The sequence below is a fragment of the Chiloscyllium plagiosum genome, chromosome 16 (genome assembly GCF_004010195.1).
Source record: "Chiloscyllium plagiosum isolate BGI_BamShark_2017 chromosome 16, ASM401019v2, whole genome shotgun sequence".
Classification (NCBI taxonomy): domain Eukaryota; kingdom Metazoa; phylum Chordata; class Chondrichthyes; order Orectolobiformes; family Hemiscylliidae; genus Chiloscyllium; species Chiloscyllium plagiosum.
The window spans coordinates 5,037,371-5,062,365 of NC_057725.1; the positions used below are offsets into that span (position 1 = coordinate 5,037,371).

Here is a 24,995-nt window from a genome sequence, read left to right on the forward strand (position 1 = left end):
TGTTCAGAAAAACCACATTGCTTGGGCAGTGCTCCTCAGCATGAAGGTTCCTCTTTATTCTGCATTTAGTTAAAAATCACACAACACCAAATTAAGTCCAACAGGTTTATTCGAAAGTACAAGGTATCAGAGCACTATGTTTTTCTCAGGTAGCTGTCTACAAGACATGGAATATATCAGAAAGCATGTTGTCGACTTTTGGGAGTTCAACTCCAAGTTTAACTTGTCACTGATGAAAAAAGTCAGTCAGTTTTGCATCGTGCTTGGTTTTCCTTTTCCAATGGATGTGGTGTGTTAAATGGTAATACACTGTTTCTCTTTATAAGATGTTGCACTGCAAAGAGTACAAAAATGAAGATCAGGAAAAAGCATCAGTGCACATTTTTATTTGTCAAGCCCATGAGCTGGTGCAGACTTGTGCATCCCCCAGCAATGCCTTACTCTTACAGGTGGAACATGGAGATGTGTCAATTTCACAAAGAAACTTTCATTATGAAATTCCTCCCAACCCTTTGTGACTCTTGGATTTGTTCCAGGGCATCAGGGTTTCTCATTAATAACTTACATTATCAAACCTTTCTCCATCTATGCTCTAATTGGCTTAGAATATCAAATTATATAGGATTAGATACGCTCAATGTACTAACACCACAGGTTCAATTATCTTCATCCCAGAAAAATGTAACTGTTGTCCTATTAAATTTCAAACATTTTCTGCTTTCATTGCTCCTCTGTGCAGACTACTCCATTTGTTCACCATCTTCTACAAAAAAGAAGTTTCATCCTCACCATGAATTCATGTTTCTCCTTTAAATTTGAATGCATCCACCTTTGTGTCAGAATTTGTGTCAACATTCAGGAGTCATCATTTTAGAGACATTATTCTGGAGTGATCATTCTGGGGTCATCATTCAAGAGTCATCATTCTGGAGTCATCATTCTAAAGTCATCATCCCAGAGACATCATTCAGGAGTCAAGCTCATCATTCCTTGATTGGCTTGGAGGCTCCTTGGCATAAACAGCAGTGGCATTTTTGGACTTCTTTTATAGGTCAATTATCAAACTATTTGCCCTTCTTTGTACTTCCAGTGAAGACAGAATGGCCACTCTGTTGTACAATCTCAATGTACATAATATTTGGGTAGTGTTTGCTTCATGGCTTATGATGTCTCAGGTTGAATTGAGTGAAAATTTGAGCATTGAAGTGATGGAAGTGCGATAAAGGTTCATGTTGCATGTTCTTTGGTCTTGCTGTACTCTCATGCTCTATCCTTTATTCATGATCATTTTCTTCTTTCTTCTTCTCTGTCGCAGTGTGTCATCCAGGTTATCCTCCCAAAGCAAAAGCACAAGATATGCGCCCAATCAAAGAAAGACCTCTAGGTCAGCTGGTGTTGCTTGCTTTTAGCCCACTGATCGCTTCTAGCATTAGAGGTGTCTGATTTGACTGTGCATGCATGGCCAAGCATTTACCTAACTTACTAAATTTGCACCATCATCTTTACTGTAGTGCTATTAACAGAAGGTATACATCCACCTGTACCTACCCATTTGAAAAAATTGCAATAATAAACAAGGAAATTGCTGGAGAAACTCAGGACCTATAGAAGGAGAAACAGATTTAATGTTTCAACTCCAAGGCCTTGCTTTGAGTCCCAAGTCCATGCCAGACTTGAGTGATTAATTCTGTTTCTCTGCCCACAGATTGCTGTCAGACCTGCTGATTTCTGCTATTTTTATTTCAGATTTTCAGGCACCAGAGTATTTTACTTTATTTGAAAAAAATTGTATCATATTCAGTTGAAGTGTGGTAAAATATTGAGCATACCTCCCACCGATTACCCCACTTATCCCCTGAACTGATTGATTCCCCCTGCTCATCACTCTCTGATACTCCACCTGAGTGACCTCACCTTATTGATTAGCCATGATGGTGCTTGTCAGTCAGATATCAAACTGTGCAACTTCACAATTGAGACTGCATCTGAGTCTGATCCTGGGCAAAGCTGAGACTCAACAGCAGCTGCGTGTTTAATAAATTTGTGGATCCTTTGGGAAATTGCAGGTGTATGAAGATGCACATCCACTGTGTGACTCAAAGCTCCATTTATTGATGGCTTAACTGGGTTTCATGCTTACTCAGTACACAGCCCTGAGCAGGAACTGTGGATAGCACTGTCTCAAAGTCTTCAGCATTGTAAAAATACAGAAGCAGTTTAACATTTTAATTGTTTTGATTGATAAGTTGGATGTTATTGATGTACCAGAATGCCGCATGTATGTATTATCTCATCACAAACATGACATCAACCAGAGAGTCATAGATGTACAGCATGGAAACAGACCCTTCGGTCCAACTCGTCCATGCCGACCAGATATCCCAACCTAATTGAGTCCTACCTGCCAGCACTTGGCCGATATCCCTCCAAACCCTTCCTATTCATCTATCCATCCAAATGCCTTTTAAATGTTGCAATTGAACTAGCCTCCACCACTTCCATGGCAACTCATTCCATTCACGTACGACCCTCTGCGTGAAGACGTTGCCCCTTAGGTCACTTTTATGTCTTTCCCCTCTCACCCTAAACCTATGCCGTCTAGTTCTGGACTCTCCTACCCCAGGGAAAAGACCTTGCCTGTTTATCCTATCCATGCCCCTCATGATTTTATAAATCTCTATAAGGTCACCCCTCAGCCTCTGACGCTCCAGGGAAAACAGCACCAGCCTATTCAACCTCTCCCTATAGCTCAAATCCTCCAGCCTCTTCCATGTACCAGTAAACACTGATGCAAAAGACTCATTTAGTATCTCCCCATTTCCCTGCGGCTCCACACAAAGGCCGCCTTGCTGATCTTTGAGGGGAAAGTGAGGTCTGCAGATGCTGGAGATCAAAGTTGAAACTTTATTGCTGGAACAGCACAGCAGGTCAGGCAGCATCCAGGGAACAGGAGATTCGACGTTTCGGGCACAGGCCCTTCTTCAGGGGCCTTATTCGCTCCGTAGTTACCTTTTTGTCTTTAATATATTTGTAAAAATCCTTTGGATTCGCCTTAACCCTATTTGCCAAAGCTATCTCATGCCCCCTTTTTGCCCTCCTGATTTCCCACTTATGTATACTCCTACTGCCTTTATACTCTTGTAAGGATTCACTCGATCTATCCTGTCTATACCTGACATATGCTTCCTTCTTTTAACCAAACCCTTAATTTCTTTTGTCGTCCAGCATTCCCTATACCTACCAGCCTTTCCTTTCACCCTGACAGGAATATACTGTCTCTGGACTCTCGTTATCTCATTTCTGAAGGCTTCCTATTTTCCAGCCGTCCCTTTACCTGCAACGATCTGCCCCCGATCAGCTTTTGAAAGTTCTTGCCTAATTCCATCAAAATTGACCTTCCTCCAATTTAGAACTTCAACTTTTAGATCTGATCTATCCTTTTCCATCACTATTTCAAAACTGCTAGAATTATGGTTGCTGGCCCCACAGTGCTCCCCCACTGACACCTCAGTCATCTGTCTTGCCTTATTTCCCAAGAATAGGTCAGGTTTTGCACCTTTTCTAGTAGGTACATCCATATACTGAATCAGAAAATTTTCTCGTACACACTTAACAAATTCCTCTCCATCTAAACCCTTAACACTATGGCAGTCCCAGTCGATGTTTGGAAAGTTAAACTCCCCTACCATAACCACCCTATTATTTTTACAGATAACTGAAATCTCCTTCCAAATTTGTTTCTCAATTTCCCTCTGACTATTAGGGGATCAACCAGCTTGGGTATAAATTGAAAATGTGTATTAGTGGCCAGAGTTCAAACACTGATCCTTTGGTGTTGCAGAGCAAGCTGAAGAATATTAAAGTGCAGGCCCTTTCCCATACTCCCTCAGGCTTGCTTCAAAAGTTGCTGAGAGTATGAAATGAAGCTGGTAGTGAGTGGTCTTTAGTATTGTCACATTCAGTATCCTGAATTTATACAATTTGCAGAGTCTCAGTTTACCTAAAAACCTGAATGCCATGGTACGGGGGATTCTTCCATTTCCTTTATTATAAAGGTCAAGATCTCCTTCCAAGTGTTTTTACGGAATTACGGAATCATTGTGATGCAGACAGAAGTTATTCAGTTCATTGTGCTAGCACAAGGTCTATTATCTGGTTTGGCTGTATTACCTACTGCCAGTCTTCTGCCTTTTCTCCATATCTCTGCATGCCATTTGTATCTAAAGAACTATCCAGTGCCCATCTTCAATGCCTCCACTACATTTACAGGTAGTACATTCCACTAACTAACTACTCGTTGTGTGAAAAAGTTTTTTCTTCATCATATCACCTTTGCTTCTTTTGCACATCATGTTAAACCTGTGCCCTCCCATTCTTGTTTCTTTTACAAGCAGAGAAAGCTCAGTTAATTGACTGTGTTTATGAATTGAGTTATTAATTGGTCTGCCAGCAACGTTAAGTTCAGAACCAGATTTGTATTCACTAACTCTGCGTATTCTCAGAGCTTTCATTTTAGTTCCTTCAAGCATTTTTAATAGCCCTGTGGTTTGATTTCCACCCCCTGATCTTAGTACTGTGTTGATGCCATTGTTGGGAAATCAGCCGCAATTCAGAACCCAGTGTGTGCTGTTTGGTTTGTTCAAGTTTTCTGTCGATAACAGTTTTGTTTCTTGTGGTATTGTCCTGTGCCAGTGATTTTCAGTTGGGCTCTTTATTTACTGTTTTCAGTTGGGTCCACCATTTCTTATTCTAAGTTGAGCTCACTATTTCCTCTTTTTATCTGTTTGTCTCCAGGCTTCCAGCCCCCACTACAAGATTGTCAGCTGCTGGCAGCGACAACAAGGCTCGTGTATGCACCAGTGCAAGCAACAGGCGCAGTCAGAGCTTCAACAACTTTGATAAATCCAAATCTGCTCACAACCCAGCGGCAAGTAATGAGAAAGGTACAACCATTAGCACTTGTACATTCACATTGTGGGTGCCAGTTGGGTTCCATTTTCCTGAGTCTTACCTCAGTTTAAACCCTGTCATCCTATGCAAGGACATGAGAGCGGAATACCGTTAAGTGCAGTCCGAAGCAGTCTTCCTCTCTCTGCAGTGCTGTCTTTTGAATGAACGACAATCAAGTCCTGTCTCCTTGCTCAGGCAGATATAAAAGCTGCTGTTGCACAATTCCAAGCACGGGTTCAGAACGTCTTTAAAAAATACAGAATGTGCTGGAGAAGCTCACGAGGTCTGGCAGCATCTGTGGAGAGAGAAACAGAATTAATGTTTCGAGTCCTGTAGCTATTTTACAGTGTGCTTCCAAAGGAGAGACATATTGGACTTGAAATATTAACTGTTTCTGTGTCCACAGATGCCGTATTGCCTGCTGAGCTTGTACAGCACTTTCTGCTTTTATTTCAGATCTCTAGCATCTGCCAGTATTCTGCTTTTAGAATAGAAACTGTTGTCCTGACCAATTAATTGTTCCTCAACCAAGCAAATTGACTTATCTTTACTTGTTTGCAAATGATAGAGCTTTTTGAGTGTGGTTTGTTTGCTATGTATTTTTGTTGAGTGATATGGGCTGCATTGATAAGTTTGGGTTTGCTGTTCGTCTTTCTGACAAAAACAACAAAAATTCATGACAAAAAAAAACAATGAAAGAACTGCAGATGATGGAAATCTGAAATAAAAACAGAAATTTGCTGGAAAGCTCAGCAGTTCTGGCAGCATCTGTGGAGAGAGAAACAGAGTTAACTTTTCGGGTTGAGTGACCCTTCTTCAGAATTTATGAAATTCAGGAAACACTTTGGGTATTCTGAGGATGTGGCGACTGTTTTGTAAATTGAAGTTGAAACTATGGTCTGAACTTTTGCTTTCTGGCTGCAAGCACAGATTTGGGAGAATTCTGGGCTCTGCAAACCCAGTGCAGCAGAAAGCACCCTGGGATGGGGTGTGGTTAGGGCTGAGTCTTGTAGGAATTCTGGCAGGCAACCTTGCAAAACATGCAGAGGTTGGTGGGGATGGAAAAGGACGTGTTGCAGAGCAATGGGAAAAGAAATAAGGTAACTGACCACCTTCTTGCCCTTGTTACTTACATCCTTCGCCTACCCAAAGATTCTACATTCCCATCTGCCAGCCACATCACTTCATAGTTACTACTTACCCACTGCCCCTGATAGGTTTCCTGCTAATCTATGCCCCATGGTCCTTGTGTCAGCTGAGAACCATCACCATTTGCACTTGCCTTTACCATGCTATCCATCATGGCCATACCTCAGGAAACATACTGAGACTAAATAAATTGTGAACAATGAGCTCACTATTTTGAAAAACAACACTCTCATTGATAAAATCTCATCTATCTTTAATGTTTAATTATTTTTAAAGTTAATCTTTTAATTAATAGTCCCACTTCAAAGTGTTTATAACCACCTTGGAGCTGGCAGACTATGAACTGACAGGTACCCCACTATGATAATGAAAAGTTGTGAAATCAGTTATCCAGAGCTAATCCTGGATGTATAATTCTCAGTTTATGACAGTGGAAAGAATGAAATAGCAAGCACTGATTTTTTTCAACACTGCAGGTGGCTTTTTGTTTCAAATATTCAGAGTCATGGTTTTAAATATCTTGCTTGCATAATTTGGAGATGCTGGTGTTGGACTGGGGTGTATAAAGTTAAAAATCTCACAACACCAGGTTATAGTCCAATAGGTTTAATTGGAAGCACTAGCTTTCGGAGTGTTGCTCCTTCATCAGGTGGTTGTCAACCTCATAATCAAGGACGATTGGAACTGACAAAGCCCTTGAAGTATGTAAGGAAAGTAAGAAAGAATATAAACAAGGAATTTGAAGGGCTAAAAGTGGTCGTGAAAAGTTGTTAGCAAACAGGATTAAGGAGAATGGAAATGTGTTGCTGGAAAAGCGCAGCAGGTCAGGCAGCATCTAGGGAACAGGAATCGATGTTTCGGGCATTAGCCCTTCTTCAGGAAGAGCTTGGGAGAATCCCAAGGCTTTTTATACTTATATAAAAATCGAGAGCGTATCCAGGGAAAGGGTTAGCCCACTGAAGCACAAAGGAGGAAATCTATGTGTGGAGCCAGAAGAGGTTGGTGAGATCCTAAACAAATACTTTGTGTCAGTTTTCACCAGAGAGAAGGAATTGGTGGTGGATGATCTCGGGGCGGGGAATTTCTAAGCCAAGATGCTATTAAAAAGGAGGAGGTGGTGTGTGTCTTAAAAAGCACTAAGGTAGGTAAGTCCTTGTTCCTGATGGGATCTATCCCAGAATATTGAGTGAGGTGAGAGAGCAGATTATTGGAGCATTAAAAGGCATTTTTACACCCTCTTTGACCTCAGGCGCAGTTTAAGAAGGGTAACATGGATAATCCAGGAAATGACAGGCCCGTGAGCCTCATGTCGGTGGGAGGGAAATCATTGGAAAAGATTCTCAGGGACAAGATCTGTACACGCTTAGAAGCAAATGGACTGATTAGCGAGAGACTGTAGGGTTTTGTGAAGGGTTTTGTGTAGGGTTTTGTGTGGGGTTTTGTGTGGGGTTTTGTGTGGGGTTTTGTGTGGGGATGTTGTGCCTCATTAACTTGATGAAGATGATTGGTTTTGTGAAGGGAAAGTCGTGCCTCATTAATCTTATTGAGTTCTTCGAGAAGGTGACAAAACAGGTAGATGAAGGTAAAGTGGTTATGTGGTGCACATGAACTCAGTATGGCATTTGATAAGGTTCCACGTGGTAGGCTATTGCACAAAATACAGAATTTCGGGATTGAAGGTAATTTAATGGTTTAGATCAGAAATTGCCGAGCTGAAAGAAGACATCCTGGAGCTCAGTTACTAGTGGTGTGCCGCAAGGATCTGTTTTGGGGCCACTGCTGTTTGTCATTTTTAAATGATCTGGATGTGGGCATAGAAGGATGGGTTAGTAAATTTGCGGATGACATTAAGGTTAGAGGAGTTGTGGATAGTGCTGAAGGATATTGGGGGTTATAGAGGGACATAGATAAGCTGCGGAGCTGGGTTGAGAAGCAGCAAATGCAGTTTAATGTGGAAAAGTGTGAGGTAATTCACTTCAGAATGTAACAATAATGCAGAGTACTGGGCAATGGTAGGATTCTTGGCAGTGTCGATGAACAGAGAGATCTCGGTGTCCAGGTACATAAATCCCTGAAAGCTACCACCCAGGCTGATAGGGTTGTTAAGAAGGCATATTGTGTGTTGGCATTTATTGGTAAGGGAATTGAGTTTTGGAGCCATGAGGTCATGCTTCAGCTGTACAAGACACTGGTAAGGCCGCACCTGGAGTATTGCGTACAGTTCTGGTCACTGCATTATAGGAAGGATGTGGAAGCTTTGGAAAGGGTTCAGAGGAGATTTACTAGAATGTTGCCTGGTATGGAGGTAACGTCTTACGAGGAAAGACTGAGGGAACTGAGGCCATTTTCGTTGGAGAGAAGAGGGTTGAGAGGTGATTTAATCGAGATGTATAAGATAATCGGAGGGTTAGACAGGGTGGACAGTGAGAGCCTTTTTCCTAGGTTGGTGAAGGCTAACAAAATGGGATATAGCTTTAAATTGAAAGGTGATAGATTTAGGACAGATATCAGGGGTAGTTTCTTTACTCAGAGAGTTGTAAGAGTGTGGAACAGCCTGCCTGCAACAGTAGTAGATTTGCCAAAATAAGGGCATTTAAATGGGCATTGGAATACATATGGATAATAATGGAACAGTATAGCTTAGATGGGCATCAGGTTATTTTCACAGATCTGCGCAACAATGAAGGTCAAAGGGCCTGTACTGCGCTGTAAAGTTCTATGTTCTTTGATTGATGAGGGAAAACTGGTTGGTAGTGTCTACATGGATTTCAGGAAAGCCTTTGACAAGATTAGATTAGATTACAGATTAGATTACAGTGTGGAAACAGGCCCTTCGGCCCAACAAGTCCACACCGCCCCGCCGAAGCGAAACCCACCCATACCCCTACATTTACCCCTTACCTAACACTACAGGTAATTTAGTATGGCCAATTCACCTGACCCTGCACATCTTTGGATTGTGGGAGGAAACCAGAGCACCCGGAGGAAACCCACGCAGACACGGGGAGAACGTGCAAACTCCACACAGTCAGTCGCCTGAGGCGGGAATTGAACCCGGGTCTCTGGCGCTGTGAGGCAGCAGTGCTAACCACTGTACCACCGTGCCGCCCACAAGGTCCCTCATAGCAGACTGGTACAAAAGGTGAAGTCACATGGTATCAGGAGTGAGCTGGTAAGATGGATACAGAACTGCCTTTGTCATAGGAGACAGAAGGTAGCGGTGGAAGGATGCTTTTCAGAATAGAGGACCGTGACTAATGATGTTCCACAGAGATCAGTGCTGAGACCTCTGCTATTCGTGATCCACAGAAGTGATTTGGAGGAAATGAGCTCATCTAATTAGCAAGTTTGCAGACATTACAAAGTTTGGTGGAGTTGCAGGTAGTGAGGAGGATTGTCAGAGGATACAGCAGGATATAGATCAGTTGGAGACAAGGGCAGAAAAATGGCAGATGGAGTTTACTCCAGAAAAATATGAGGTGATGCATTTTGGATGGTCAAGTAGAGGTGGAAATTATACAGTGAATGGTAGAACCCTTAGGAATATTGATATGCAGAGGGATCTGGATGTGCAGGTCCACAGATCACTGAAGATGGCAGTGCAGGTAGATAAGGTAGTAAAAAAGGCCTATGGCATGCTTGCCTTCATTGGAGGGGACTTTAAATATATGGTAGACAAGTTATTCTGCAGCTTTATAGAACTTTAGTTCAGCCTCATTTGGAATATTGTGGGTAGCACGGTGGCTTAGTGGTCAGCACTGCTGCCTCACAGCGCCAGGGACCCGGGTTCAATTCCCTACCTCAGGCAACTGTCTGTGTGGAGTTTGCACATTCTCCCCGTGTCTGAGTGGGTTTCCTCCCACAGTCCAAAGATGTGCAGGTCAGTTAAATTGGCTATGCTAAATTGCCTGTATTGTAAGGTGCATTAGTCAGGAGTGAATATAGGGGAATGGATCTGGGTGGGTTGCTGTTCGGAGAGTCAGTGTGGACTTGTTGGGCTGAAGGGCCTGTTTCCACACTGTAGGGAATCTAATCTAATCTAATCTAATCTAATGTTGCATACAACTCTGGCCACCACACTACCAGAAGCTTTGGAGAGGGTGCAGAAAAGGTTTACCAAGATGTTTCCTGGCATGGAGGTTGAGGGGTGACCTGATAGAAGTTTATAAGATTATGAATGGCTATGGATAGAGTGGAAAGTATAGGCTTTTTCTCAGGGTGGAGGGGTCCATTACTAGGGGATACAGGTCCAAGGTGCGAAGGGAGATGTTCACAAGAGATGTGCAAGGCAGGTTTTTCACACAAAGGGTGGTGAGTGCCTGGAACGCGATGCCAGAGGAGGGGTGGAAGTAGACACAATCGCAGCATTCAAGAAGCAGGTGGACAAATACAGAATAGGAAGGGAATAGAGGGATATGGATCCTGTAAATGAAGACAGTTTTAGTATGGAAGGGCACAGGCTTGGAGGGCTGAAGGGCCTGTTCCTGTGTAGTATTATTCCTTCTTCTTTCTTTCTTTGAACTGAAGAGGTCCTTTTGAGAGGTCTCTTACAGTTCAAATGAGTGTACACAATTTTTATACACAAGCCTGACTGCTTTTAACAATCTCAGAGGGCACCTCACCTATTCAAAAGGGCAACTTCTTGCTGCTAAAGGTGTTCTAAGACCATATCCCAGAGGTTATGATATCACTCCAAAGTGATACCTTCCTTCTACAAAGAAATCTGTCAGCTATTGACCTTCTTCTACTGGGTGCAAAGCGTACAAGCCATGGGGATCTCACCATTGAAAATATATTTCAGTCTGAGACAGGAGAAAGTGAGGACTGCAGATGCTGGAGATCAGAGTCGCGAGTGTAGTGCTGGAAAAGCACAGCAGGTCAGGCAACATCCGAGGAGCAGGAGAATCAATGTTTACGGCATAAGACCATTTTCTGATGAAGGGCTTATGCTTGAAACGTCAATTCTCCTGCTTCTTGGATGCTGCCTGATCTGCTCCGCTTTTCCAGCACCCCACTCTCGACTCAGTCCAAGACAGCAGCACTTTAATATTCTTGATGTGCGAATTAAAATCCAACACCATTCTACCTGCCACAAACCCCACCTCTTGCAAAAAATACTAGATGCTGAGTTTGGGAGCTTTACGCTGGATTTGGGCCTCCATTGCTTTGTTTATAATTGCAGAAGCACTTTCTGTCTACATACAAAGTCCAATTGTGGGTTTTAAAGCTTTCCTTATCACCTTTGGCTTTTAAGTTTTGTGACTGTAAATTACTGATCCAGAGAAATCAAAAAGGCAATGCAAGAAAATGAGAAACAATGCTAAATTGACACTGAGCTAACAGTTCTATTTCAGTCTTCCAGTGTAGGGGGGGGTTTCCCATATTTGATGCCCAGTTTGCACTGAGTTAGCTGATTTCAGCTGTGCCTTTGCTTTGGGTAAGACAAGTGACCTCGCTACCCTAGGTCAGAAAGTCCTGGCATGGCCCAGGACCCTCCCTGAACGGGGCATTGGTCTCCAGAATCCGGCAAAGTGATCGCACTTCCTTTGAAAGGGAAGCATCTGCTGATTTTCATTGCTCCTGTGACCCCTCCTGGAAATGCACAAGGGGGATCTGAGCATGGGGATGGCTCTGAACTTAGTTGTGCTCTGTCTGTTGTCAAGCATTTGCCAAAATCCAGTGACAGTTCCTACATATGTAAAATAGACACTTGTCCAACATTTCCCTGATACCTATGGGAATGTATTTCAGGGAAACGTCAAAGGCTCCAGTAAAAGGAAAATGTATCTTTGGCAAGGAACTGAAAATGTAATACATTGTCTGGATATAATGTGTGTGAAGGAGTGGAAAGTATTTGCAGTGCACCTTTCAAGATCACCGAATGCCAGGATTGTTATTACCCAGAGGAAGGCCATTTGGCCCATTGTATGTGTGTCAGCTCTCCAAGGGATCATTTCGCTTCATGCCATCTCTCGGCCTTCTTTCCATAGTCTTGCACATTCTTTCTTTACAGATAATAGTCTAAATCCCTTTTAAAAGTTTTGATTAATTCTGCCTGCACCACAGCTTTAGGCAGCAGACTCCATAATCCTAACCACGTGTTATGTGAGCAAGGTGTTTCTCATATTGCCTCTACTTCTTTGACCAACTACTTTAAACTTGTGCTCGCTCGTTCATGAGTATCTTTCTCCCTGATTAATCTATACAGACCTCTTGTGATTTTGAGTTCCATAAAGTACAGAAGAATCTGTCCTTCCAAAAATACTCTGCCATTCCTCTAGTCCCACTTTACCCCTGCTTTCCAGCATTCTGGTAAATTGTTTCTGAACCCTTTCCAATTTAATAATATCCTTCCTATAGCAACCAGGATTGTACTCCTAAAGTGGCCTCACCAAAGTCCTATGCAACCTCAGCATGATGTCCCAACTCCTATATTCAATGGTCAGAGCAATGACAGCAAGCGTCTAAACGGCTTCTTCACCATTCTTCCTATCTTTGACGCAAATTTCAATGAACTATGTATCTGAACCCCTCGGGGACTCTGTTCAACAGCACTACCCAGTATTAATTGTATAAATCTTGCCCTTGTTTGTTTTACCAAAATGCTTTACCTCGCGTTTATACAAATTAAACTCTATCTGCCACTCCTCAGCCCATTGGTTCAATTGATCAACATCCCCTTGTAATCTTAGATAACCTAATTCAGTCCACTATACCTCGAATTTTGGTAAATCTTTTCTGAACCGTCTCAAATTTGACAATTTCCTTCTTCTAGCAGGTCAACCAGAATTGTGCACAATACTCCATTTGGGGTCAAACTAGTGTTTTATACAAGTACATTGCAGCTTCTTTATTCTTCCATACTATACCCCTATTGATAAAGCCTTTGCTTTAATATCTACTCTCCCAACCTGTTTTACCACCATCACCACATCAAGACCGCTCCTTTTATGTATTGGACTTCTCTCTTTTCTGAGTTCTTTTTACAAAAATAAATTGTTTGAGGCTGTATTTAATTAGACTTGCAATGGCCAATGCACATTTCACACGAAGGAATAGGAAAACTTTGGATCAGGCTCCACCTGATGAAGAAGGGGCGCTCCGAAAGCTAGTGTGCTTCCAATTAAACCTGTTGGACTATAACCTGGTGCGGTGTGATTTTTAACTTTGGATATGCTCGAGTGCAAAGTTCAGTTTCATATCAGTGAAAGTGCGGGGTCCCTTCTCACTTCTGCCAGTAGAGGGTGATAGTGTGTTTGAGAGAGAAAAGCAACTTGACACTTGCAAACTATTATCTACACTGTTTTACTGTCCTCCCTCTTTTCCTTTATTTTGGCCGATGTCACCATGACATGGATCGATATTGAGAAGGGGACTAAGACCTTATGGACATTATTACAGATGAGGTTGATGCTGAGCATTTGGCAGCTTCACAGAGCCGTTGACAGAATGGATGCGACAGTGCAGGAGGAGGCTGTTTCGCCCCCTGTTAAGTCTTTGAATGAATTATCCAACTTGGTTCGGCACCAATAACATCCCATCCCATCCGTGCAAAAAAATCATATTTATGTAATTATCAAATTCCTTTCTGCAAATTATTAAATGTTGCTTAAAGCAGGAAAGAAGTCAAAGCTTTTTGTTTTGCACTCATCAGGACAGCAGTGCAAGAAATAGTTAACTCCTTTTGCTGCAGCTTTGTGCCAATGATGGCACAGCCAGTCATCAGTATTCTAAACGTGGTGAGGCCACTTCCAGAATACTGTGTATAACTCTGGTCACCCTTCTAAAGGAAAGATATTGTTAAACTTAAGAAGGTGTAGAAAAGATTTACAAGGTTGTTGCCAGGTTTGGAGGGTTTGAGCTATAGGCAGGGGCTGAATAGGCTGGGGCTGTTTTCTGTGGAGCGTCAGAGGCTGAGGGGTGACCTTATAGAGGTTTATAAAATCATGAAGGGCATGGATAGGGTAAGTAGACAAGGGTGGAGGAGTCCAAAACCAGAGAACATAGGTTTAAGGGGAAAGGGGCAAGATTTAAAAAGGACCTGAGGTATAACTTTTTCACACAGAGGGTGGTGCGTGCAAGGAATGGGCTGCCAGAGGAACTGGTGGAGGCTGGTGCAGATACAACATTTAAAAGGCATCTGGACGGGTATATGAGTAGGAAGGGTTTAGAGGGATGTGGGACAATTCCTGGCAAATGGGACTCGGTCTGATTGGGATGTCTGGTTGGCATCATTGGATTGAAGGGTCTGTTTCCATATTGTATGACGCTATGACTCTATCATCTGCTTCTTGTTTATATAAATTGATGTTCTCTTTCCCTAAGCCTTTTCTCAAATCTGCATATTAGTTGTAATGAGTGCTCAATGGGAGCTTCGATTTCTTCTCTCCTTACAACAACGTTAATGTTCCGTGTGACCAAACAATTATCATTGAATCTACTTCATGCAATGCCTGAATAACTGGCTTTGCTTCAAAATGAAACCCTCTCTGTTCCCTTCAGGTTATTTTTTAACCTACTAGCTTAAATGTGTGTCACCACTGACCTTTTGTCATTAATTGACCTTTACTTGGAGCAAGGCAGTCTGTTCCTAAAGTAGATAAGGGATCCTGGAAAATTAGAGCTCCAAACCTACCTGTCACTCTATCCGAGAACAAAATAATATATGCAGAAATTTGTAATGCTGAATTAAAAATAATGATGTGCCAGAAAACAGTGCAAGTGCATTGCAATGAAAGCAGATGCTCAGACTCGAGCTGAGTCCCTATCTAAACGATCCAATGACATAAAATGGTCAGACTCTTCATTTCAAAGGTTAGAAATCTGAAGGAAAAGCTCAGCAGTTCTGGCAGCACCTGTGGAGAGAAATCAGAGTAAGCTCTGAGTTCTGAGGAAGGGTCACTGAACCCGCAATGTTAACTCTGATTTGCAGCAATGTTTTGTTTGCTTCTGATTTCCAGCATCCAGAGTTCTTGCGGTTTTTATTTGAAGTTTGAGGGTATCATCTTATAGTGTAACATTGTGAAATTGCCTGGACTCTTAGAAGACTGCATCCACAGTTGTGACAGTATTTTTCTGTACGTTGCTTCAGTTCCATGGGATTTGCATTAAAACAGCCATTAAACCTGACCCCCAGATTGCTTCAGCTAGTTGCACTGGGCAGGCAGAATTTTTGCTTCATCATTCCAAACTGCCCACTTCCAACTTATATCAGCTATCTTTGGCTCAATTCCTTCCATTGAACTGCTTTTCAAGAATATGTTTTACTCTGTATTAAACTCTGTACTTGTTTATAGGCAGATCCATTTCAAAGATATAATTACATATGGCCAATTATCGATCCTACTAGGAATGTTGAAGGTCGGGCAGTTAAAATACACCACAGGGTTGTCTCTATCAGTGACCATCAAACTTTGAAAGTGAACTGTTTTCTACCTGGATATGTGCTTTAAATCTTTTTAATCCCTACAATGTAGACAGAGGCCACTTAGCCTGTCGACTCACCCACTGAAACCCATCTTATCCCCCAAGACCCTACATTTACTGGCTAACCCATCTAACCTGCACATTCCTGAATACTGCAGAGCAATTTAGCATGGCCAAACTTTGGATAGTTGAAGGAAGCCAGAGCACCTGAAAGAAAGCCCACGCAGATAAAGGGAGAATGTTCAAACCCCACACAGACATTCACCCAAGGCTGAAATCGAACCCAGATCCTTGGCACTGTAAGGCAACAATGCTAACCACTGTGCCACCCCCGTCTGGTAAAATAAAATCTCATTCTGTGTTAAAATAGAAAAGCATTCATCTCCTAGGAACTCTCTGCAATTTTAAGATGTCTCCTTAATGAAATAATGAAGAAGACTAGTGAGAACAGCTGTTTGGAGTCTCGTCATAATCAGAATGTGAAGCATTCGGAAGAGTCAGCGTTAATATTGACACATGAGTGTGACATTTTTCCATCATCTCTGCTTTTCATATGATAAAACTCTTGTGTCATCGAATCTTAATCTTACTGGCAACACTTGGCATGATAGTTCACTGTCGAGCGACAGATATATGCAGACAGATTACTGAATGTAATGTGATCTATATCCCGGCAATTTGATATACAGAGAGAAAACGTTATACTATTTTTAAAAATTGTTTGGTCTTGACTCACCCAGATAGAAAACTGCACGGAAACTTCTTTTGACATATCAGGTCATAAAGATTTTTTGACATTTAAATTGATTGTGTAATGGAATCTATGGTTCATTTACGGATAAATGTATGAAACTGTATGACTGTTAAAGAAAGGACATAGATTTCTGCAAAACGTTTCACAATCTTGGTCAATCCTGAAGAGGCTTACAGCCAGGGGATTGTTTTTGAAGTGTAGTTTCTTTTATACCATAGGAAATATGGCTATCAAATAATGTTGTGCAACTGAAAATATGCATCCTAATGTGGCAGCAATGACATAGCAGTATTTGAAATATCACGGAGGCTGGTATTCTGTCACCAAGTTCCCCTTTATTTACGTATGACACTGATCCATCTCCCCCAGAGCCAGCTCTCAGCGTGACACTCTGTTTATATTTTGTTAAACTGTACACAATACAAACCGATCCAAGACAACAGGTAATAAAGAAAACAACAAGCCACAGGGAAATGGGAAGAGAGAACTGAACCCCAAACCCCTCTGTACAATCAATTTACGGGGAAATGCAGGTGATAATCAAACCCCAAATCCAACTACTGTATAACTCACCCAAGAGAAAATGTTAGACATAAACGCATACAAGTCAAATCCAATCAAATAAACAGTTTAAAAAAAAGGCAGGGCTTGGAATACAGACCCCCCCAAAAAAACCAACAAATGGCCCACATGTGCCCACCTTCTGGCCACTAAAGGCAGCTTGCCCCTACACACCTCCCAGCCCTGACACTCCTGTTTATATCCAGTTTAACAGCCCCAATCAGGGAACTCATATTCTGTGGGATCCACCTGGCTGACTTCATTCCAATCACGACAGTGTTATTATTGCTACATTATGAGACCTCGGTAATCCTGAGTTCAAATTATCGCCATGGTAGATGGTGGGATTTGAATTCAATACTAAATCTGGAATTAAGAGTATAATGATGATCACAAATCCATTGTTGATTAAGATGAAAAGCCATTTGATTCAGTAATGTATTTTAGGGAAAAAAACTGCTATCTTTCCCTGGTTTTGCTTAATGTGAATCCAGACCTACAGCAATGTGGTTGACTCTTATCTGTCCTCAGAGCAATTAGGGATGGGCAATAAATGCTGGCCTAGCCAGTGATGCTCTCATCCTGTCAATGAATAAAAGCTATGAGCAGACACAGCCCATCTGGTCCCTTGAGCCTGCTCCATCATTAAATAAGATCTCATTGTAAGCTCAAACCATTCCCACCTACTCTTAACAATTATTCAACACCCACTTCCCAAGAAACTGTCTAACTCTGACTTCAAAATGTCCCAGGACTCTGCTTCCACACCCATTCTGAGGAAGAGAGCTCCAAGATTTATGACCCTCTGAGAGAAAAATCTCTTTGTCTTTTCTGTTTTAAAGATCGGCTCAGTATTTATAATGAGTAAGATAAATGAGGGAAGTTAGATTCATTGTCAGTGGTGCTCTGGTGCAGAGTTAAGGGCTGTGAATTGATGAGAGGTTCGTTTCAAGTACAGGAACTTTGGGAGTGATGAGTTTTGAAAACATGCTTGAGCAATGTAACAGGGAAAATAAGCTTGGTGCAAGATGAGTGGATAGCAGCTTTGGTCAGGAAGCTTGACGGGGTATTTTGACAATTTAGTCTTGAAAGTAAAATTTGTTTTTTTAAATAAAATGTGTTTAAAGCAAAATGAATAGGTGGGGCCCTTGGTATATATTTAATATTCTTTAAACTAGAGGAAATAAGTGGAAAGAGAGTAACTTAAGGGTAAATTATGGCAGGACAGCTCAGCCCAGTGAAATGCACCTCCCCTTCCTGTGTCCAAGAGGCGATGTGTGCAGGAACTGGTTCCTGCTGTACATACCAACAATCTGCAGTTTCGATCTGAAGCAGACGCTGGAATTATGAGGGGTATTTGCACACTTGAGATCTTTGTGGACAACAGAGTGAGGTGGTCATACTGCAGTTAAAGAGTGCCCAGATAGACAGGAAATGGGCAACTAGCAAACTAATTAAAGGGAGGTAGTGCAGGAGTCCCATCGGCCCATCTCCCTCTGAAGCAGATCTTCTGTTTTGGATACTGCATGGACAGAGATGGTTTCTCTGAGGAATGCAGTGAGAGCCAAGTCCATGGCATCAGGAGTGGCTTCACTGCACGGGGTTAGGTGAGCGAGAGAAAAATATGGTAAAACAATAGTGATAGGGGTTTCTATCATAGGGAGAACTGATGGATGTTTCTGATGTGTCATCAGGATGGTACATTGCCTCTCTGATGCTAAGGTCAGAGCTATCAGCGAGTATCTGTGGGGCATTCTGAAGAGAGATAGGAGAACAGACAGATCACGACCCATGTTGTTACCAGTGATAAATGGTGATAGAGGGAGGGGATCCTGCAAACAGAATATTGGGAGCTGGGAAACAAATTGATAAGCAGGACATCATAGATAGAAATCCAATGATCATTCCCAGTGACAGGGGCTAGTGATGTAAGGAATAGGAGAATAGACTTGTGGAATGCATGGCTGGAATGATGGCCTGAGAGGGAGGGATTTCGATTCTTGAGGCGTTGGAACTGATTCTGTGGAATCTGGACAGGCTACGCTCCAGCAGGATCAGGATAAATAGGCCAAATAGCCCCTACCAGCATTACAGGAATTATCTAACTGCCAGGAGCATTCATGAAATGGTAGATGAATTAGTAGCGCAAATATTTTGTAAATGGGTATAAAGTTAGGGAGAACAAGGGTGAGAACTGAGATATTCAATCCTTCAAATGGTTAGGCGAATAGGAAAAGGAGGTGGGATGGCAGCATTAGTGAAAGACGAAATTGCATTTGTGAGAGTGACACGGGAAATCTGGATGTGAATCAGTCTGGGTGGTGCTCTGCAGCAACAAGGAAAGGAACATATTGTGGGAGGTTTTCTATAGGCCTTCAGACAGTAACGGGGAATTGGGTTAGATTCCCTGCAGTATAGAAACAGGCCCTTCGGCCCAACAAGTCCAACACCGACCCTCCGACAAACCCATTTCCCCTCTGACTATTTCACCTAACACTATGGGTAATTTAGCATGGCCAATTCACCTGGCCTGCACATCTTTGGAGTTTGGGAGGAAACTCATGCAGACACAGGAAGAATGTGCAAACTCCACACAGTGAGTTGCCCGAGGCTGGAATCGAACCTGGGTCGCTGTGGGGCGGCAGTGCTAACCACTGAGCCACCATGCTACCCCAATGACAGTAAAAAGAAAATTCAAATTACATGCCACAAGGGTGCCACTGTAAGCATGGGATGGTTTTAATCTACATTAGTGGGCGGCACGGTGGCACAGTGGTTAGCACTGCTGCCTCGCAGCGTCAGAGACCCGGGTTCAATTCCCGCCTCAGGCGACTGACTGTGTGGAGTTTGCACGTTCTCCCCGTGTCTGCGTGGGTTTCCTCCGGGTGCTCCGGTTTCCTCCCACAGTCCAAAGATGTGCAGGTCAGGTGAATTGGCCATGCTAAATTGCCCGTAGTGTTAGGTAAGGGGTAAATGTAGGGGTATGGGTGGGTTGCGCTTCGGCGGGGCGGTGTGGACTTGTTGGGCCGAAGGGCCTGTTTCCACACTGTAAGTAATCTAAGTAATCTAATCTAATCTAGACTGGTCAAACCACTTTTACAATAATACTGTTGGGAATTAGTTTGCAAATTACTTTTGGCAAATCTGCACCCACTGTTTAAAAAAAGGAGGGAGAGAGAAAGCTGGGAACTACAGAGCAGCTAGCCAAACAACTGTAGTAGGAAAATGCTTATAAATATAAAATGTTTATCAAAGGATGTGCTTACAGAGCATTTAAGTGATACCAATGGTATTACACAAAGCAACATAGATTTATGAAAGGGAGAATTGTGTTTGACAACCCTACTGGAGATATTTTTGAGAATATGATTAGCAGAGTAGATGGGGATGAACCAGTGGATGTAATATATTTGGATGTTAGGAAGCTTTTGATAAAGTCCCATATAAGAGATCAAAGCGCATGGACCTGGGGGTAAAATATTGCTATAGACCGAGAATTGGTCAGCGGGCAAGAAACCGAAAGTAGGAATAAATGGGTCACTTTGGAAGGCAATGACTAATGAGGTACTGCAGGAACCTCAGCAATTTGCCATGTATAGTGATGGGTTTACTGAGAAAACTGGATGTGATTGAGAATAGGGAGCAGGATGTAAATAACCTTCAAGTCATTTAGAAAAGTTGAGCAATTTGCAAATGCATGGCAGGTGGGGTACAGTGAGGATAAATTGTTTATAAGTTGTCGGAAAGTCTGAATCGGAGAGCATTATTTAATGGTGATAGATTGGGAAATGTTGATGTACGAAAAGAGACCTGGGTATCCTTAGGATCACAGAATCTCTACTGTGTGGAAACAGGTCCTTCGGCTCAACAAGTTCACACTGACCCTCTGAAAGATAACCCACCCTGACCTATTCCCCTACCCTATTACTTTACATTTACCCCTGTCTAATGCACCTAACCTGCACATCCCTGAACACTATGCCAATTTAGCATGGCCAGTTTAACCTGCACATTTTGAACTGTGGGATGAAAACAGAGCACCCGGAGGAAACCTGTGCAGACACAAGGAGAATTGCAAGCTCCACACAGACAGTCACCTGAGACCGGGAATCAAACCCAGGTCCCTGGCTTTGTGAGGCAACAATGCTAACCACTGAACCCTTGTATGAAACAACATCAAGCCCAGTATGATCTTTCATGAGAGCTCAAAGGCCCAAAGAAGACCTTCATCCTATAGTCTTTCTTTTGGTGTAAAGTTTATATTGTTAGCTTTGAGAGATCCTTATTTGGTGCATTTCATTCCACTAAGCTGTTCAGCAGTATAATGGCACTGACTGATAAAGGACTGAAAATAAATGAAAGATGTTTTCTTTCTTAAAAAAAATCCTGAAGGTGTTATAAATTATGATGGTATTGCTTGCATATGGCATTCCATTTGACTCTTGTCTGCATTTATTTATGATCTGGTATGAATACTGAATGAATCACAGACAGAAATGAAATATTTTAGACAAGTAATTTAACATGTGCCTAGAATAGAGAAGGACCAACAGCCTGTAACTCCCTTCGTGCTGATATTAAATGTGGCATTTCTCAATATCTCTTAGCTGTAAGGGAGCCAACTGTCAAACAGTTATGATGGAGTGCGGTCTTTAAGGTCATTCAATATGAATTTGATGCTTCTCAGACAATGAGTCTTACTTTCTCAAAACGGCGAGGACTGTGCATTCTTCATCGATGTTCCCTTCGGTCCTGTCAGTTCTCAGGATTGTCTTCACATTGAGATTTATATTAACTTTCCTCACTTACATTGGTTTCAACATTTGCAATTCTAAAAATTTTACACAGGTACAGCCTCAAAATTCAGCACATTTGTAAAACTGAAATGAAGAGGTTATAGAGGACATCATTGATCCGGTCAGGCAGGTCAAGGTGAAATGGGGTTAACGGGCAGAGACAGGGGAGTGGGGCTGGAGTATGATGCCAATCCCACTGCCTTCCACTTTCTTTTGACATAGTCCTGTTCACAAAGGCTCAGTGCCAACCTTCCCAGCCTCAACTTGGTGGAGTTGGGAAGTGGGGTTCAATCTTCGATCTGACATTTCTGTCTTTCTTCCCCCTTTCTTGTGTTTGTCCATTCAGGTTCCTGTCCCCTTCCCATTCTCTTTTAAACCCTCCTTAACTAGACGAGGAAATGGTCCTGTTGAATGGACTGCGGGAGGGATGGTGTACGAATGAGGGATTTCGATTCTTGAGTTTGGGGTGGGAGTGTGGATTGGGAGGGCATGAAGAGTGTGATTCCAGGTCTTTCTGGTCCCTCTTTCAGGTACCTCCATTGGCTTTCCCCCCACACAGAGAGTCAATGTAAACAAATCATTTTTTGGAGTGAAAGGCAGTGATTTGTGTTATCCATATTATACTGCATCTGCAGCGTTGTTGATATGTTTCACCAACCTGTTCCGACATGTTACAACGCATGTCTGGAGCAGGGGGGACTTAGACCCAACCTTCTAGCCTAGTAACACAGATGCTACCACTGAACCACAAGATGCTTGAAGCTTTGGGTTGTATCCATGCTGAACAGCTGCAAGCTTAGTGCTGTGATCTGTTGCACTGATTGGCTTTCAAGAGGCTACGTGCAAGGATAATGCTGGCCTTTCACACCAGGAATAGACATTCAGAGCATCTCGAGCATTTAAATCAGTGCAAACAGCAGCAAATGAAATATCTAGCACACTGCCAAACCTATGCTTCGCTGTTTGAATTTGGTTTCTGTGAGCCAAATATCAAAGGTGCCTTTGTGCTTTGACTGCAAGGAACCCCACATAAAATGAGCTTACTTTCCACTCAAAAGATAGGAAACATGCTGCATCATCTAAAACCATCTGTGAGATGTTCTTGTTGCAGTTCAAACATCTTCTGGTTGCATAAAGTTATGAATGGATAGCGATAGACTCGATGAATGAGCAAAACTGTGGCAGGTGAATTTCAGTGTAAGCAAGTATGAGGTTATCCATTTTAGGCAAAAAAGCAGACATCAGGGTACCTTCTGGATGGTATGAGGTTAAATATAGTGATGTCCCAAGAAACTTGGGGATTCAGTTGATCTTTAAAACGCCACTAATAGGTGCAGAAAGTATTTGAGAAGATGAATGGAATGGTGACATTTACACTTAGAGGATTGGAATACAGGAATGGAGAAGTTATGCTGCAGCTATCGAAAACCCTGGGTAGATGCCACCTGGGATATTATGAGCAGGTCTGGGCACTGCACCTTAGAAAAGGGATATTGGCCTTGGAATGGGAGTACAAGGTAAGTTTACAAGAATAATACCTGAACCTCAGCAGTTAGGTCATGAGGAGAGATTAGACAAACTAGGCCTGTTTCCTGCAGGATTTAGGAGGGTAAGGGGTGATCTGATCAAAATCCTCAACAGGAAAAATAGGGGAATGTAACAGTAAATTACTTCCACTGGTGGGAGATTCTAAAACTAGTAACATAGTCTGAGATTTAGGCCTGGACTGTTTAGGAGAGATGTTAGAAAACACAAAGCATATTAGAGGTTTGGAATTCTCTTCCACAAATAGTAGTTGATGCTGTATTGTTGTTGGGCCAAAGGCAGGTTCAAGGGGCTGAATGGCCTCCTACTGTTCCTGTGTTCATATGTACCATTGGTTGGTATTTAATTGACAGTGTCATTTAGAGACCTAATAATGACGAATGTGGAAAAGCTTGCACCTGTGCATTTTGTAAGGAGAGGCAGGTTAAAAAAATCATTACTCTGTGTTAAACCATGAACTTTACTTGGGGCCATTTGGTGCTATTAAGAAAATAATACTTAGCTAATAAAATATTTAATATTTACAATATTCTGGCTTTCAACTTGGAAGCAATACTTGTGCTAGAAGGTAAGTATACACTGATCCATCTATAATAGTGACTATTTTCAAGTGAAGACAGGAGTGGAGGTCGGTTTGTGCTCATTTGTTTCATATCCAGCTTGTTTACAGAAACTTTGGAGATGATTGATCTTTTTTGAATAGAGTTAACTTGTGTGATGTTTTCTTTTTTATTTGTTGACGCGAGTGGGCCAACATTTATTATCCATCTCTGGTTACTCTTAAGAAGGTGGGGGTGAGCTGCCTTCTTGAGCCGCTGCAGTCCATGTGCTGTAGAGTGACCCACAATGCCCGAAGGGAGGGAATTCCCGGATTTTGATTCAGTGACACTGAAGGAATATTTCTAAGTCAGGATGGTGAGTAGCTTGGAAGCGAACCTTGCAGGGGGTGGTGTTCCAGTGTATCTGCTGTATTTGTCTCTCCAAATTGAATTGTTTGTGTTTGGACATGCTGCTCAAAGTGTCCAGGTGAGTTCTGGTATGCATCTTGTAGATGCCACTATGTGCTGGTAATGGAGGGAATAAATGTAGCAATTAATGGAAAGGGTACCACTCGAGTAAGTGATAGGGTTAGGCCAAAGATTCGGGTACTGGACAATGTTAAATTCTTGAGTGTTGCTTGAGCTGCACTCATCCATACAAGTTTGCACATTCTCCCCGTGTCTGCGTGGGTTTCCTCTGGGTGCTCCGGTTTCCTTCCACAGTCCAGGACTGTCCAGGTGAGGTGGATTGACCATGCTAAATTGCCTGTTAGTGTCCTGCGTTGTGCAGGTTATGTAGACTTGCCCTGGTAAGTGCAGGATTACAGGGATAGGGTAGGAAGAGTGGGTCTGAGTGGGATGCTTTTCAGAGGGTTGGTGTGGACTTGATGGGCCAAATGGCCTGCTTCCACACTGTAGGGATTCTATGATTCTAAGTGGAGAATATTCCATCGCACTCTTCACTTGTGCCTTGTGGATGATGGCCAGGCTATGGGAGACAGGAGTTGAGTGCCTCACTGCAGTATTCCAAGCCTCTGACCTGCTTTTATAGCCATTGTACTTATAATACTTTCCTCATTCCTGAAGAAACGTCGATTCTCCTGCTCCTTGGATGCTGCCTGACCTGCTGCGCTTTTCCAGCAACACATTTTCAGCTACTTATAATACTTCCGCCCCCAGTGACATCACTAACCTGCACGACCACAACGCCGCATGTGTCTCCGCCCCCACGCCGATCTCCATCACCACGTCTAACCTTGCCCCCACGCCCAACCC

The 24,995-nt window shown here is 42.6% G+C and overlaps 1 protein-coding gene across 12 annotated transcripts in view; it reads left to right on the forward strand.

Annotated features, from left to right (window-relative positions):
• Positions 1-24,995, forward strand: part of nav2a (neuron navigator 2a) — a 1,099,168-nt gene that overhangs the window by 724,776 nt on the left and 349,397 nt on the right. For 10 of the 12 annotated variants that reach the window (XM_043705381.1, XM_043705372.1, XM_043705374.1 and 7 more), the window contains 2 exons: positions 1,316-1,384; positions 4,795-4,943. In XM_043705381.1, coding sequence (XP_043561316.1) covers positions 1,316-1,384; positions 4,795-4,943 — 218 coding nt within the window. The remainder of the gene's footprint in view (positions 1-1,315; positions 1,385-4,794; positions 4,944-24,995) is intronic. The other 2 variants (XM_043705376.1, XM_043705383.1) reach the window with 1 other exon arrangement.